This window comes from Poecile atricapillus, chromosome 15 (assembly GCF_030490865.1).
Source record: "Poecile atricapillus isolate bPoeAtr1 chromosome 15, bPoeAtr1.hap1, whole genome shotgun sequence".
In the NCBI taxonomy this organism is placed as follows: Eukaryota; Metazoa; Chordata; class Aves; order Passeriformes; family Paridae; genus Poecile; species Poecile atricapillus.
The window spans coordinates 5235076-5250365 of NC_081263.1; the positions used below are offsets into that span (position 1 = coordinate 5235076).

Here is a 15290-nt window from a genome sequence, read left to right on the forward strand (position 1 = left end):
CCCAGTGAGGGCAAGGAGTGAGCAGGAAGGAAAAATTACACATGTCCCAGTTGTTTCACTTCTTGTCCCTCTGCCTCGTTTCGTCTGTCACCAGCCCCCGGAGCATCCTGACGCTCGGTCGACGGTTACCAACAGGCAATAAATAAAGCCTCTGGAGCCACTGGTGTCAACATCTTGGCATTGTTTAGGTCTCCTTGTTTGCCTTTAAAATAACTCTCGTCCTCGGGGTCATGCAGATGAAAAAGCGAGGACCCCCTGCCATCATCCATAGAAATCATCTTGCCATGACTTGTGCTGCGCTGCCTTTTGTTCCTGCCTGCAAAGTCTGGGGTTTGGGGAGCTGCCCGGGAGCACTGCTCATTACCCAGGGCTCTGCTGCCTCTTGCCAGCCTGTGCCTTGACACGTCACCTGGGGCGCCAGCAGGCTGCCTGAGCTCGGGCCACATCGCCCATTTCCCTGAGTGCCACACTCTGGGCTGATTTGGGATGCTGTATCCAGCCAGCCCCGTGCTGCTGGCTTATCTGCTGCCCGGCTGTGCCTGGCTCTGCTGCGGATGTGGGCCGGCCAGGGGGTGGAAAAACAAACGGTGGAGATGTGGATCCATGCTCAGAGCCTGGTCCTGCAAACACGGTGTGCCAGTGCCGGGCCTGGCGCTGGAGGGATGCCATTCCATGACAGCCTTTGCCCTGGCACTGGAGCTTGGCATCATTAGCAGGCTGCTAATGAAGCTCTGCAGGCACAAGAATTACTCCTCCAAAGACAGTTTTCATCCATGGGCTTTGATAAAAGGGTGGCTCACACCCCCACCGTGCCTGCACACACCAGTGCTCCCCAGTGCCTGGAGCATCTCCTTTCCTCCAGCACGGGTTGCATGATGGAAAGCATCATCCTCCATCTCAGCTGAGTTGTGACTTGATGTCAGATTCACTCTCCCTGATCCTCTTTAGCCTGTTGTTTATAATAAAAATCAAGCTATCCATCTCTCCTGACAAGAGGAAGAGTTGCTCCAGGAAGCCCTGGACAGGTCAACTTCTATATTAAGGAACTATTACTTGACAGTTTCCTGGCCATAAATAGCCGTACAGCGAGGCTGGGCATTTTATTTAGAAATAACAAATAAAGTAGGCCATAAGTAACTCCATGACCTCACTCCCCCTTCATTTCCCACCCATCTCTCCTCTTCAGTAGGGTCTATTCCTCATCCCCAAGTTCCTTGGGACTTACAGGACCTCCATTTCCCACTTCTGAGATGTTGCAGAAACATGCTGCTGCTAGCTTTTGGAAGTGTGGTGTGGGATTTGCATCACTGAAGATTTTTTGCTACAGCTCAGCTCCAAGAAAGAGTATTCTACTTGGCCTTCATTAAAATAATTAAAAAGCAATCTGCTCTGTATGCTGAAAGCTGGAAATCCTCCACTCAAAACATCCCCAAAACTGGATTCAAACAATTACACCTCCAACACACCCCTTATTTTTCAGTCCCTCAAGCCTTTTTTTTTAAGTTTTGGAGGACTAATTTCTGATTTTCTAATGCTCAGACTTGGCAACATTCCAATCAGGAAATACAAAAGAAAAACCCAGCATTTCAGTATTCTTTTATTATTGGGAGGTTTTGACCATTTTTGTCATGCCGTTTGCCTAAAATAATAATAAAAACCTCTTTGTTTGGAGCTGGAAAGGGAAGAGCAGCGTGTTTATTTCATGTATGACTCATCAGCTCAGTGCTGATATGCAAAACGCTTCAGAAGCTAACACTCTATAGAGATGATAGTTTTTAATATAAAACAGTAAATGTTTAAAACAACCAGTCTTTTTTTTTTTTCTTTTTTCTTTCTGTTGTGGCCAATAAAACATAAGGCAGGCCATGTAGCTTACATTTTAATAAAATTAAGTTATTTGGTGCCATGTTATTACAGTCTTTTATTGGAAAGTGGAATAAATTGCACACAGTGGAGTCATAGGAGGGAGAAATCACTGCGAATAAACATAGATTCTGGGATGCATTTATTTGCTGGTTTCATGTCAGAGGAGGCGGCCCCAGGGTTCCGGCCTTGGGGAGGCAGCCCTGGGTCACTCTGGGGTGGGATGAGTTTTTGGGGAGCTGGTGCCACAGTGGGGTCACCCCAGCCCCATGCAGCTGGCGTTTTCCATGGGCATCCTCCAAGAGAAACCTGTCCTGTGTCTCAACCCCCCGCAGTCCCGAGGCGCTGGGGCTGCTCATCCTTGACAGCTGAAGACATTGGTCCCGAGGCTTTCTGCTGGAGGCTGGGGGTTCCTAGGCCAGGGCCAGGGCACACCAGGAGTCCTGCCGGAGGGGCACGCTCAGCCCTGGCTGTGGGGCCATGCTGCTGGGGGAGAAGCTGTAGTCCTCGGGCTCAAACTTGAACTCGCCGTGGCCGCCGGCCAGCGCCTCGTCCGACTGGCTCTGTGCCTGCCCCGGGAGGGAAGCAGAGAGGGGTTAGGAGGCCTGGCATCAACCATGGGCCCATTGTTGTAGGGCAGAGGTAGACTCGGATGGGTTGTGAGCAGGGTGGGCTATCCCTGATGCTACAGCTCCCTTCAGAGCAGTCTGGAGCTGGGCAGGAAGGGTGCCGTGCAAGCACAATGACCAGGCAGAGAGCAGGCGTGCCAGGGCCCATCTGCATTTTTTCAGTGATTGCATATGTCCAGTTTGGAGATATTTAGGTGTGTGTGTATTTTTTCAGAGCACAGCACAAAGCAGATTTCTTGGTTTCAAACAAAAATCCCCTCTCCCACGTGGTGTAAGCAGTGCTGCACCAGGCCCTTGGGTGCTGGGGCTAAAGCTTCCCCTCCATACACACATGTCCAGGGAGAGCTTAGACTCAGCATAAAGACAATGCTGGGCCACAACATTTTGATGTGTGGGTTGACTTAGAGCCTTTTTCTCCTTATATCAAGGTGAAATAACAACCAGCCCCTAAGAAAAGCTTGGGATAGAGGAGGGGCCTCTGACAGCCTCACAGCTCTGTGGTCTCTGTGCACCTCAGGGCTATAAGATGCTGATAACACATGCCCAGGGAGCCTTTTCCTGGGAGCAACAGAGGATTCCACCCTGGGCTGATCTCTTCAACTCAACAATGTTGTGTTTTCACAGCGGGAGATGGGAATTAAACTCAGCTCTGCACTGAAGCCACAGCAGAGCTTGGACACCCCAGTTCTCCACAGAAGGATGCAAGATCCCATGGGAAGCCAACAGGCTGGAGACCTTTCTCATCCACAGCATCTTGTCTCATGTTCCCTGCTTCCCTCAGCCTGAGGGAGTCCAGGCTGGTGGCCACAGTGCAATGAATTAATTGCTCCACCTCATCAAGGCCCCCAGGACAGCAGCCATGTCTGGATCATGTGTGGATCATCCACCCCAGCCATGAGCCATGGCTCTGGGCCCTGTCCCTTACCTGGGACACCGACACGATGGTTTGTCCGGGATACTGTGAGGTTGTGCTGGGCTCTGACTTTAAAGTGACCGTGCTGTCTGAGTTGGTAATGGAAGAAGGGGAGTTAGTGGCCGAAGTCGTGGATCCTGGAAGACAATTGGTAGAGGACAGTGAAGCAATGCAAATCTGCTCTTAAAGAAATTTATATTTTAACAGCAACCATGACATCTGTCTTGGGTTGCAATGCAAGATGTAACCAAAGGCTGTATTCTATTACCAGCTGTTAAAACCAAGGAGGGCAGTGTTCTTTATCTCTTCCATGACCCATCCCTCATAACTCCAGGGAGATATCCTCTATTAATGGGCCATTGAGCCTCACTGCATGACTGATAAAATGACATCATCCCATTGTGAGATGCTCCACCCAGGGGGAGGAGCCAAGCATTCCTGCCTGGATATAATCTGAGATTATCCAGTCAACCTGTCTCCACTGGATTCCCAGAGGAGAATCTACACCATTACATTACCATCTACACCACCATTAAACCTCTGGAGGAAATCTACACCCTTCTACAGGACCATTGCTTCAACAGAACCACATCTGTGACTCCAGGAGGACTGCAGCCACCATTTAATGGGACTGCTACCAACATCCTGACCAGCAGGGTGTCAGGTTGTATTCTGACTGTCAGTGCTTTGTTTTTGTGGTTTTTTTCTTTATACTACTGCATTTTTAATTTTCCTAGTAAAGGACTGTTATTCCTATTCCCATATCTTTTCCTGAGAGCCCTTTGAATTCAAGATTATAATAATTCTGGCTGGAGGGGTTATATTTTTCTATTTCAAGGCAGGTTCCTGCCTTTCTTAGCAGGTACCTGTCTTTTCAAACCAAGACAACATCTCACAGCACAACTCTACTCTTTTCCTTCTACCACATCTGTGTCAGAAAACACTTTGTATTAGGCTGTCAAGATGCTGATGGAGGAGGATCAACCCTTTCACAATCTGGCAGTGGTTTTTTTTTTCCTATTACTCAATTTAGCCCAAATCTGTGCAAACATGAGCACTGCTGCACTGGAGCCAGGCACCCACAGCCCAGAGGAACCTGATCAAGAGCATGACAGCACTGAGATTTTCCACCAAACATCTTCCTATCACACGAGGCCTATGCAGAAATACAGGCCCCAGATCTAAAGCAGTCACCAAGGAAAAATTCTCATTATTTTCTAATTATCATAATTTCCTTCAGAAGATGAAACACTGTGAAGCGAACTGTGCTCCAAGACCCCAGGATGGATCATAACACTGTACCTGTTGAGGCTTTGCCTTTGGTAATGTTTTTAGGCTTCCTTTTCCTCGTCTGGATGCTTTCCTTTTTCATGGCCAGAGGTCGTGGTACCTTGACATTCATAAAGTTTGGAATCATTAATATTATATTTTATTCAGCTCCTTCCCACACATTTTGCTCTCCTATTTCTGTGCTGCTCATGCAAAGCAGCTAAAGTCCTTGTCCTTCACTAGGAGCTATTTTTCTCTGCATCAGGCCTTGGCTGGAAGATATATAAGGCTAACAGCTAAGGCTTCCCCACAATTTTTGTTTTTTCCTTTATTTCCTATTTTTCTTTTCCTGATTTATTAGTGACCTTTGCAATGGGGCCCTATTAAATTACAGACTGACAGACAGAGAGCCTACAGGGCTTAGAGGGAATGGGCATGGGGTAAAGAAGCTTCAGACTTTGTAGAGGGATGGAGTCTCCTCTTTGGCTGGTGGACGTGTCCCCAACATCTCCCATCCTCTGTGGGCAAATGTTACCAGCCAGACCCCATGTGGGCTCCAGAGCCTCCTTCACACATTCTTGACTAGGACATAGAGAAAAAATACGCTCCTTATCTCAGTCTGGGTTTGGGAAGCTTCAGCCTCCAGCTACTGGAGCCTGGTAAGATTTCATTTCATGGAATCCTAGGGTGGTTTGGGTTGGAAGGGATCTTAAAGATCATTCCAGCTCCTCTCCAATAGGCAGGGACACCTTCCACTATCCCAGGCTGCTCCAAGGCCCATCCAGCCTGGCCTTGGACACTTCCAGGGATGGAGTATCCACATCTCTGCATTCCAGCATGCCCTCAGCCTCACCCTGGAGAACCCCAGTAGCCTGAGCTTTTAACTGCTCAAGGAGATGGGACTTTGGTACAGCTCTTCTGGGTCCAGTCTAGAAGCTGGTCCTTCCAGAGCTGATCTCCTAGACCTGCTGGGCAGTGATCCCCAATCCCAGAGGGTCCCTCCCGGTGTGGATGTGCTCCTCACCCCGTGGAGTTTCATGTACAAGCCGCAGGCGTTGCAGACGGGCTCGCCCTCGGCGTTCCTTCTCCACAGGGTGGTGTTGGTGGTGTGGCAGTTAGTGCAACAGAGGCCAGCACGTCTCGATGAAGACTTCAAAACAAGCAAACAAACACGTGAGGGCACACACAGGACTGATGAACTGAGAAGTTTCACTTCATATCAAAATGAAATCTCCAAGTACGCCATATTCCCAGAAAATGTGAAACATGCACAAGAGCCAAATTCAGATCAAAGGAATTACATTCAAATGAGATCACTCTAATTTGCAAGTCTTTGTTTGGTTTGGGGTTTTTTATTTGTTTTGGTTTGGAGGGTTTTTTTTTTAATCAAATATATCAAATATCAAATATCCTTGCAACTCATTTCACAAACTTCCAACAAATCTGCTGGAAGTGATCAGGACTCAGAGCATAGAGAACTTCCCTCCAGGACACCACTCAGACGAAGAAAGAGATGGAAAATGCCAGCTGGGCTTTAAATGCACAAAGAAAACTCGTACTTTAAGTGAACTCTTCTGTTTTCCTGCACTCAGAACTACCACTAAAGTTAGAAACATCCCAATTAATCTCTGGGTTAAGACAACTGGAATCAGTTGGCTGAACTGGGCAGAACCAAACTGAACTGCTCCATGATGAGACCAGGGAGGTTTATTCTTCAAGTCTCACAGATAATCTGTTCTCTTACAGGCTGTAGAAATACCCCACAGACATTAATTAACAACATATTTTGTGAGTGCAGTGCGTGCTGGCTCTTAAACATTAATAATTCCAAATGGAGAAGGAAAATATTCTGGCAGAAGTAGCAAACTAATTTCTGACAACTTCCCTCCAAGCCGCCGGAAAATTCAGATCTCTCTTTATACAGACTTGTCAGCTCAATAGGCATTTCATTTGAGAGTCTTTTAACACCAGATATTGAAACTATTTTAATAAAAGACCTCACTAAGTGTAAGATACCTCCGGCATAAGTAATATCTCAGGCTCTCCACATTCAGGTGTCTAAATATGTTCTTCAGCTACTAGAAAAATTGCTTTGAATCTGCTCAAAGGCAGACAAAAGGTGATGGAGGCAATAAAGAACTCCCTGTTTGTTTATTTTTCCATTATTGCTTGATATCCTGACTGAGCAATATAATGAATGAGGTGGGAAGAGGAGGAATAAAAATGAAATGTTTTTACAAGGTTAGCAGTCAAATAAAGATCAGCTTTGAATTTCAAGAGGCACAAGTGACATGCCCTAAGTTTGATTCACTCGTTACTCAGCAAAGAGGTCTCAGCAACTATTTGCAAATAATGGCATTACTTTGGGAATTATTCAGCTTGCAAGAAATAACCAGGCAAAAATAATAATATACCAAAATGTGAGCTGACAAGCCTGGCACAGAGGATGAGACAACAATCTTTGTCCCTGATTTGGGACATGGTGTCACAGCAAGATCCTGGAGCAGCAACCCAGTGCCCTTTAGAGCCTTTCAGTTCCAGGGCTGTGCTGCTCTTCCCTACATCCAGGAGGGGCCTGGGCTCCCATGGGAGCAGAGGGAGGTGTGGAGCACCTGAAGGATGTGAGGATTCTGAGGTCCAACTCCTGCTGTGGGCACGGAGAGGAATTTGGAGCCACTCAGCCCTGGGGTAACTGTGCCTGCTGCAATCTGTCCTGGCCTGCAGATGGGGAAAGACCAGTGCAAAGCCCTTTGGAAAGGCTCGAATTTTCTAGGCCAGCACAGGTCCCTGTGAGGGAGGGACACCCTCTCCTTGTTTCACAGGAGGTTTTGCCCGAAGCTTGCAGATGAGGTGACAATGAGACCTGTGGCTCTGGTGGCCCAAGGGCAATGCCAGCCCTGCCAGAGCTCTGCCCACCCTGCTAGCACTGCCCCTGCTCGTGGGCTTCCTTCTGGGACAGTGACAAGTGCCTTCTATCCATCCTGAACGTCACTCTGCAGGCTGGCTCCTCCTCGCACAGCCAGGGAGAGAAAAAATCTCCCTACGTCACCAATACTACAATTTAATCCTCAGAAACCCCATGAGAACCTGCCCCTGCACCACAACCTGCCAGCTTAGCAAGAAAGAGACAGTCAAGGCTACCATTGCTCACTGAAGGACGAGGGTACAATACATTAGTGCTGGTTTCCCAGAAATTCTCTTGAAAGAAAATGCATTTCTGCCTGACTCCACCCCACTGCCTTTGTAGCTTTCTGACCTTGTCTAGGAAGTTGTTGATTTCAACATTGTGCTCAGTGTTTATTTATACAAATGCACCATACACTCAAACAAAAACTCTTCACAGACCTGGCTTGACAGCCAAGTGCTGCTGATAAGCTCAAGGAATGGTGAGTTGGTGCCTATTGAATTAACTGCATGTGAGAGCTGCTTGGAGAGCCCAAAAATTCAAAGCCAGCAGGGAAGGTCCTTCTGAGGGAGACCAAGCTACCAGGGACTTTGCTTCACCTCCTTTTCAAAGGTGGAAAAGAAACCACTGGGTTTAACAGGGGAAAAAAAAAAGTAAAAGGCACTGAACCCTCAGATTTAATCAATGCTTCTCTGCCCTCATTTCCAACAGATTCGAGGGGACCTGTGGTTTACAGGAAAGAAGTTACAGGGAAGTGTGCTGAGGTATCTGGTCTCAGCTCCTGAAAGTGGGGAACTCAGAGCCAAAGGCAGCAGCATCCTCTGAGATTTGCCTTTGTTACTACAGCTCTGGGTAAGCCTGCACCCTGGAGGATGAGGGAGCAGTAAGAACTGAGGGGCAGAAGAAAACCAAGGCACACACCATGAAATGGCTCTAGGATACTATTAGACTGTGCCATGGGATACATCCCATCCCCACCTTCCCCAAAATGTCACCAAACCCACTGCGCATTGCAAACTGTAAAAAAGGTCAGGCTCTTTTCAGAATTCAGCTCCAGGTTAGTCCTTCAGCTCTGGGTGGTGTGGGAGCTGCTGAGCACAGGACAGCCACTGCATTTGCCCGTATGCTCTGCTCCATGTTCCCTTCCTAACAGCAGAAATTGCATCTGCCCTTCACCAGCTGCTCCTGGTTTCAAAAGTGATCTGGATTTTCAGACTAGGTCTAAGATATCACCCTGTGAAACACACCAAGAAACTTTGGCTAGAAAAGGTGCTGCCTAAAATAAAGTGCTGCCTCTGTCCTCCTCTAATACAAACCCTTTCTGCTGAGAGCCATAGCCTTTTGAATCCAGACACGGGCGGGAGCAGAGTGGCTGTCCCTGCTGTGTAGAGGATGTTTCCCTTTTCTCAAAAAAAAAATGAAAACAAAAAATGAAGTGGAAACTACACTCGCTGTGCCATGCACGAGCAGGCTGAGATGCAGGACATCATTCCTGCAGTGTTATCTGGGCTGTGCTGTGCTCTCTGCTGGGGGACTTTGCTTTGTGAAAACAGAAGTCAGAATAACTCCCAGCACAGTGTCTACGCACAGAACAAAGGTCGTAACGTTAAGGATGAAAGCGACCATTTTCCCCTCCTGTGTCTGTATTTCTCTGCACTGTGAAAACTGATTTCACTGTTCCTACAGCCACAGAGCCGCTGCATTCACTGCTCTCCTCCCAGAGCTGGCACCTTCCTGTCCATGATCAGTGGATCCCTCCTCTCCCAAAAGGGCAGAACTTGTTGCAACAAGACATTTCACATCCTTGGGAAAACCCAAAGTTTCAAAATGTTTCATTCCAAAGTCAGAATGGAAAGTCAAAATTGCAGCCCCTTTTCTAATCCATAAACTAAAATCGCCTTAAGTATTTCAACCCTAGCAAAACACTTCCCCTGGACAAGAATCAGCTCTTTCATTTAAGCTTTATCATTGTTGTATTTATTGTCAAAATATTTAAAAAGTTAGGAAGAATTTGGTAATTCCCAACTATATTTGCTCATCCCTGAGAAACGGTCTTAATTCTGCAAAGAAGCGTTTTCCATCAGAAAACTTTGTTAAAATGTTTGTTGAAAAATGCCTGATGGGTGCTATAGATGAGGCTCAGGCAGGGTGCAGGCAATGCATGGCTGTCTCTCTTCCCATGTGCTGAAATAAAATATGGAATAGCAGCGAGATGTCTCCAATTCCCTCAGGGAAAAGCTGCTCAAAAATCCCAGAGAAATTCATCCAGTGGCACATTCAGATGCCAGTCTGAAATGCAGAGTAGGATTTGAACTGGTTTGCACCTCTGTCTATGCACGGGTCGTGTTTGCTCTGGAGAAATCAGCAGCGTAACTCTGAGATTTGTGGCATAGCAGCAACTGGAGGTTCAGATTTAATGTCACCACATTTAAGGAGACAGAAGGATTTTGGAGAGACAGGCAAATCCTGTTGGTTAATGCTGAATATTTCACACATATGCCTTGATTTTAATGTGGTGAGCAAAACAGGGTTTTTCCATGGAGCTACTAATTTAATTTTGCGAATCCAGAGCTACATTTCCGAGGGTCGGAATCAGAATGAAACATCTTGCTCAATCTCAACTTTTTCTTTTTTCCTGACCGATTTTCATACACAAGAACTTGTCACTTTTGGGTTATTGCTAATAATTTGTTTTGCAATACAAAAAAATAACTGCAGGAATACACCCCTAGTGAAAGCCCAAGGAGCTCCCAGCTGTTCCCCAGCATGGATCAAACAAACATCCTGTTTGTAATGACGGTGTCTGATGACAAGCTCTAAAACCAAAACTGTTACCACCAAATTTAAACATCCCAAAGGGACTCCACAAGAAAAAAAAGAAGAAAAAAGACGCTCCTTTCTTCCCTCACCATGGGATCCCAACTGGAGGAAGCCCAACATTGCATTGACAGAGGGAATTAATGCTTTAACCAGCAGGGAAACTGGGAGCTGCCAAACCCCAAGTTTTCCCCTTAGGCAGGAGGGTGAAGGCAGCAGAGAGCAGGGCCCCATCCTGCTCCCATTATGAGCAGCCACAAACCCACTGAGCCAGCTCAGGACCAGCCCTGCCTCCTGCTCAACTGCTCTGCTTAGACCATGGACAACTAGGAAATAATAATAATAATAATAATAATAATAATAATAATAATAATAATAATAATAATAATAATAATAATAATAATAATAATAATAATAATAATAATAATAATCGAATACAAAGCAAAACACCCACTGCAGGAACAGAGACAGGAGAAGCCTGCAGGGTTTGACCACAGGCAAGAGTGATTGTTCCTGCTCGGCTCTGGTGCAGCCCTGGGACCCCTCAGTCCCTTCAGCCCTGTCTCCACTGCCCTTTACTCGTGCCAGGACAGAAACCCCACTGGCTTCATCCCATTCGCCCCGATCCCAGCCGGCTCTGTGCTGCAACAAGGGTGTCCTGGCATTTCATCTGCGGGAGAACAGGGGGTCAAACAGACCCCAAGACGAGTACAGAGACCCCAACAGGCACCGTGACAGCCCCCAGCCCCTGCCCTGCAGCCAGCCCCGGGTGGAGCCGGGGCTCCCGGCGGGGTTTCCGTCTCTTACCAGCCTCTTCTGCGGTTTGAGGGGCCGGTTGATGCCGTTCATTTTGTGATAGAGCCCGCAGGCGTTGCACAGGTAGTGCCCGGTGCCGTCCTTCCTCCAGAGCGGGGTGGACATGGCTCCGCAGTTCACACATTCCCGGCCGTCCCCGGGGAACTCCTCCAGGTATTCTGGAATAAAAACCCAGGAGTGAGGGTCAGGAACCATCCCCTGAGCACGGGGATGTCCCCGGGACCCCGCCGGAGAGGGTCTCCGATCCTCTGTGACCCAATACTAGGGGACATCCCCGTCCGGAGCGGGTTTATCTCCACCCTAAAAGTGTGACCCGAACCCCTTTATTTCCTCCACACCTTAATCTTTTAATATCTTGTTCAAAGACCGCCGATTCCCTTTTCCTAAAGGAAATCCCTTTCAAATCCGTTTCCCGAAAGGAAAAAGGGCTGAACATGGCTGGGGTTTCCCTGGGATGGGGAGGCGCAGGGTCATCAGCGGGAGAGTGCGATGTTGTCCCAGGGTGCAAAAAATAAATGGGAGAGGGGGAAAATGAGGAGATTTTCCTGATTTCCATCACGAAACACACCCAGCCTCTGGCCGGCGCTCTGAGCTGCCCGCCGGGAGATGCCGGACAGGCACCCGCGGGGATCCAGGGCTCCCCAGCAGAACATCACCGGCCGGCCGCGGCCCCAATTCCTGCTAGAGAGGCTCTTCCTCACTTTTTCTGTCCCTGGGAAAAAACCAAAACTCCAGGGAAGCAGCCGCTGAGCACCGTCCGCGGTCCATCCCTGCCCCGAGCGCGGTTCAGCAGCGACGGGCAACCCGGAGCGAAACCAGGACGCCTCTCAATCGAGAGTCGGTCTTTTTCCTCCTACAGTTTTTCACCCTCTTTTTGAAAATAACTTATCCTTCTTGTTCTTTTCTTACGAAGAAAAATAGCTTTTATATTATTTTAAAAAAAATCTTCGATTGAATTAATAATGATGCAACGGAAAGAAAAAGGAAAAAGGGCAAAACTTTAAAAGCCGGGAAATGGAAAATAGAAATAAAATGTAAAGAGAAAAGGCAAAAAAAATTGTAGTAATTCACTGAATTAAAAAAAAAAAAGAAAGAAAAAAAAGAAAAAAAAAAAAGAAAGGAATAGTTTAGGCTACTTGAGAGAGTTTACACTATCCAAGAGCAAAAATAAACGGCAGAGAGGACGGCAGCCGCTATTCTAGATCCTAAAGCACCGAATTCAAAGTGCAGAAAATATTTCTGAGGGATCACCTCCCTCGGCAGGACGATCCTTTCCCGCACAATGCAAAGGATTTTCACAAAGAGAAAACCCTGGAAAGAAAGCGCTGCCCAGCACCGCCGGCGCGGGAGGAAAAGCCGAGCCGGGGAGGGAGCTCGGTGGGGAGGGGGCTGCTTCCCTGCTTTAACTTTGTTCTTGGGGTGAAGATAAGATAATTCGGTTCACCGCAGTAAAGATGATAACGCGGCTGAGATCTTGAAGTGGCTTTTAAAGGACTTTGCAAACCACAGCCGGAGGAGGCTGGTGGAGTGCCCCCGGGGTTATAAACCCCGCGCACGGAGAGTCCTGTTAAATCAAGCCCAAAACTTTATTTGCTCAGAGCTTAGTTTAAAGGGACTCTCGGTGTGGGTGCAAAGGAATTGAAGTTTATTGTTCAACGCCTGAGCGCCTTTCGCTGTCTCCCCAAAGGCCGCAGAGCAATGCAGCTGCGGACCTGTTTGGGCGAAGGCAAATGAGGAGACCGGGAGTCTGTTCAAATATAAACTAATTTACCACAATAAATTACTTAAAAGGGAGGGAGCTATAAATCTGCCCCGCTAATTTAAACACAAGGGTAAGTATTGAAGCACAGGCACAAAGTCGATATTGTGGGAAGGAGATATCGCGGGGGTGGTGGTGGGGTGGGGAGGGAAGGGGTTGAACGGCCTCTGATTCTCTGTCCTCCGGGGGAATTGCTCTGCTTTGAAACGTGGTCTTTGCCCTTCTTGTCACACACGCACAAGGGAGAGGGCCCTTATCCCACCTCTGTCCAGGGTCAGCCGCACATATCCTGTTCCCGGACCATCTCCCCATCCCTGGATAAAATCCCCCTCTCCTCTCCCGTCGGGGATGCCAGCGGGACAGCTCATCCCGGGGCCGAGCCACCGACACGCAGAGGAGACAGGGTATGAGGTTGGGATGGGGACGGGGTATGAGGTTGGGATGGGGATGGGAGATGAGGTTGGGATGGGGATGAGGTTGGGATGGGGATGGGGTATGAGGTTGGGATGGGGATGGGGGATGAGGTTAGGATGGGGATGGGGTATGTGGTTGGGATGGGGTATGAAGTTAGGATGGAGATGGCGCCCACTCGGCGCCCCGAGACGTCGCTGAAGGGCGGCGGCCACCTACCGAAAGTGGACCTGCGGCCGGGCAAGGCGGCCTGCCTCGTCTGCAGGCTGTGCAGCACGCTGCTCTCAAAGTGTCCGGCGGTCCAGGAAGGCGGTATCTCGGGGGTCACGTAGGCGGGGTAGGGGCTGGAGTAGGACCCGTTAACGGAGCGCACCAAGGCGTTGCCGTACTGCTCCCGGCCCCCGCCGCCCAGCAGCAGGGGCCCCTGGTAGGCGCCGTCTCGGCCCGAGGGGCTGCTGCCCGGCGGGCTGTGCGAGTACGAGAAGCCCGACGGAGGGTGGGGGCTGCCGGCGTTGAAAGCCGCGGCCTCGCCGCCGCTCTGCCCCCAGCCCGGGGGGTTGCCGAGGTGGCTCTGGTGGGGCTCGCAGCCTTGCAGGTAGGGCAGCGTCTGGAGGACGGAGGGCACCCGGGTGGTGGGCACGTAGACGGGCGAGCCGGCCGACGAGTGGAGGAAGTTGCTGGAGTCGTGGGAATAAGCCGACTGGCCATGGTTGGGGGTGAGGGCCAGACCCTGATACATGTTCCGAACTCGGCGGCGGAGGCTGCTCAGGGCCCGGCCGGCTGCGGCCCGGCGGTGCCGAGGGGCTCACTCAGAGGAACCTGGAGGGAGAAGCGAGAGCAGCAGGCTGAGACCCCGCACACACCGGGCACCCGACGGCCTTTCCCCCGCCGAAAACGCCTCTTCCCAGCCTCAAGCAAGGGCTGAAATTTGTAATTTTTTTTTTTCTTTGTTTTGTTTTCCTTTACACTTTCCTTTGAGCCACGGAGAGAATTAACCTCCTTGGAACGGGCAGCGACCCCTCCGGCACCTTTCCCCTCCCCGCCGCCCGCCTGGGCACCTCCAACGGGCCGGAAAAACACTTCAACAATTAAATATTTTTCCCAATAGTATTTCCCTTCCCGTCTTTTATTTTTTTTATTTTTTTTATTTTTTTTTTTTCCCCTCCCAACCCCAGGGCCTGGAGCGCAGCTCGGGGCCTTGTTGGCATAGACGCGGCCGGCTGCGGCCCCTCGGGTTCCCTGCGAAAGCGGGGCCCCGACGGATCTGGGCAGAGCTCCAGGATCGGGAGCATCCCCGGTGTCCCCCAGCCACCAGCGCTGCCGCTTTCCTGTCAAAAAGCGCGATAACCCTCGGGCAGGCCTCTCCTTGCGGACGGAGGGCTGCAGCAGCCGAAGCCCGCAAGAGCATCCCACCCTGGCCCGCTCCTCCCGCACAGGTACTCACATGGCAGCGTGCCGGGAGCGGAGCCGGGCATGGCCGGGGGGGCATGGAGCTGTGCTCAGACCATCCAGGGAAATCCCAGGAAAATAAAAATTAAAAATAAAAATAAAAATAAAAATAAAAAATACACTGAAGCCCACGGGGGAGGCAGGAGAATAAACAAACCAGCTGAACCCCCTGGAGGAGAGGGGCTGCCCTCTCCCGGTGTCCCCCCTGCCGCCTCCCTGTCTCCCGTGGGTGCGTCCCTGGCTGCGCCCGGCGGGGAAGTGGCGGCTCTGGCTCTGGCTCTGGCTCTTTACGGCGGCCCCGGTGCGGACCGGCCCACGTGACGGCCGGCGGGGCAGCCCCGCTCGGTCCCGGCCGGGATTGGGCGCCTCCCGGCAGGGGGGGACGGGATAAGTCCCGATCCTGGCGGGGGGGGACGGGATAAGTCCCGCTCCCAGCGGGGGGGACGCGCCCGCAGCCTC

General features: G+C 50.0%; 1 protein-coding gene across 1 annotated transcript; it reads right to left on the reverse strand.

The window, feature by feature from the left end:
- Positions 1-1585: 1585 nt before the first annotated feature.
- Positions 1586-15066, reverse strand: GATA5 (GATA binding protein 5). The gene is made up of 7 exons (XM_058850737.1): positions 14827-15066; positions 13602-14201; positions 11204-11370; positions 5699-5824; positions 4708-4795; positions 3418-3542; positions 1586-2432 (listed from the first exon to the last, which is right to left on the reverse strand). The coding sequence occupies exons 2-7, from the start codon at positions 14119-14121 to the stop codon at positions 2277-2279; spliced, it is 1182 nt and encodes a 393-aa protein (XP_058706720.1). The 5' UTR covers positions 14122-14201; positions 14827-15066; the 3' UTR covers positions 1586-2276.
- Between the last annotated feature and the right edge of the window lie 224 nt (positions 15067-15290).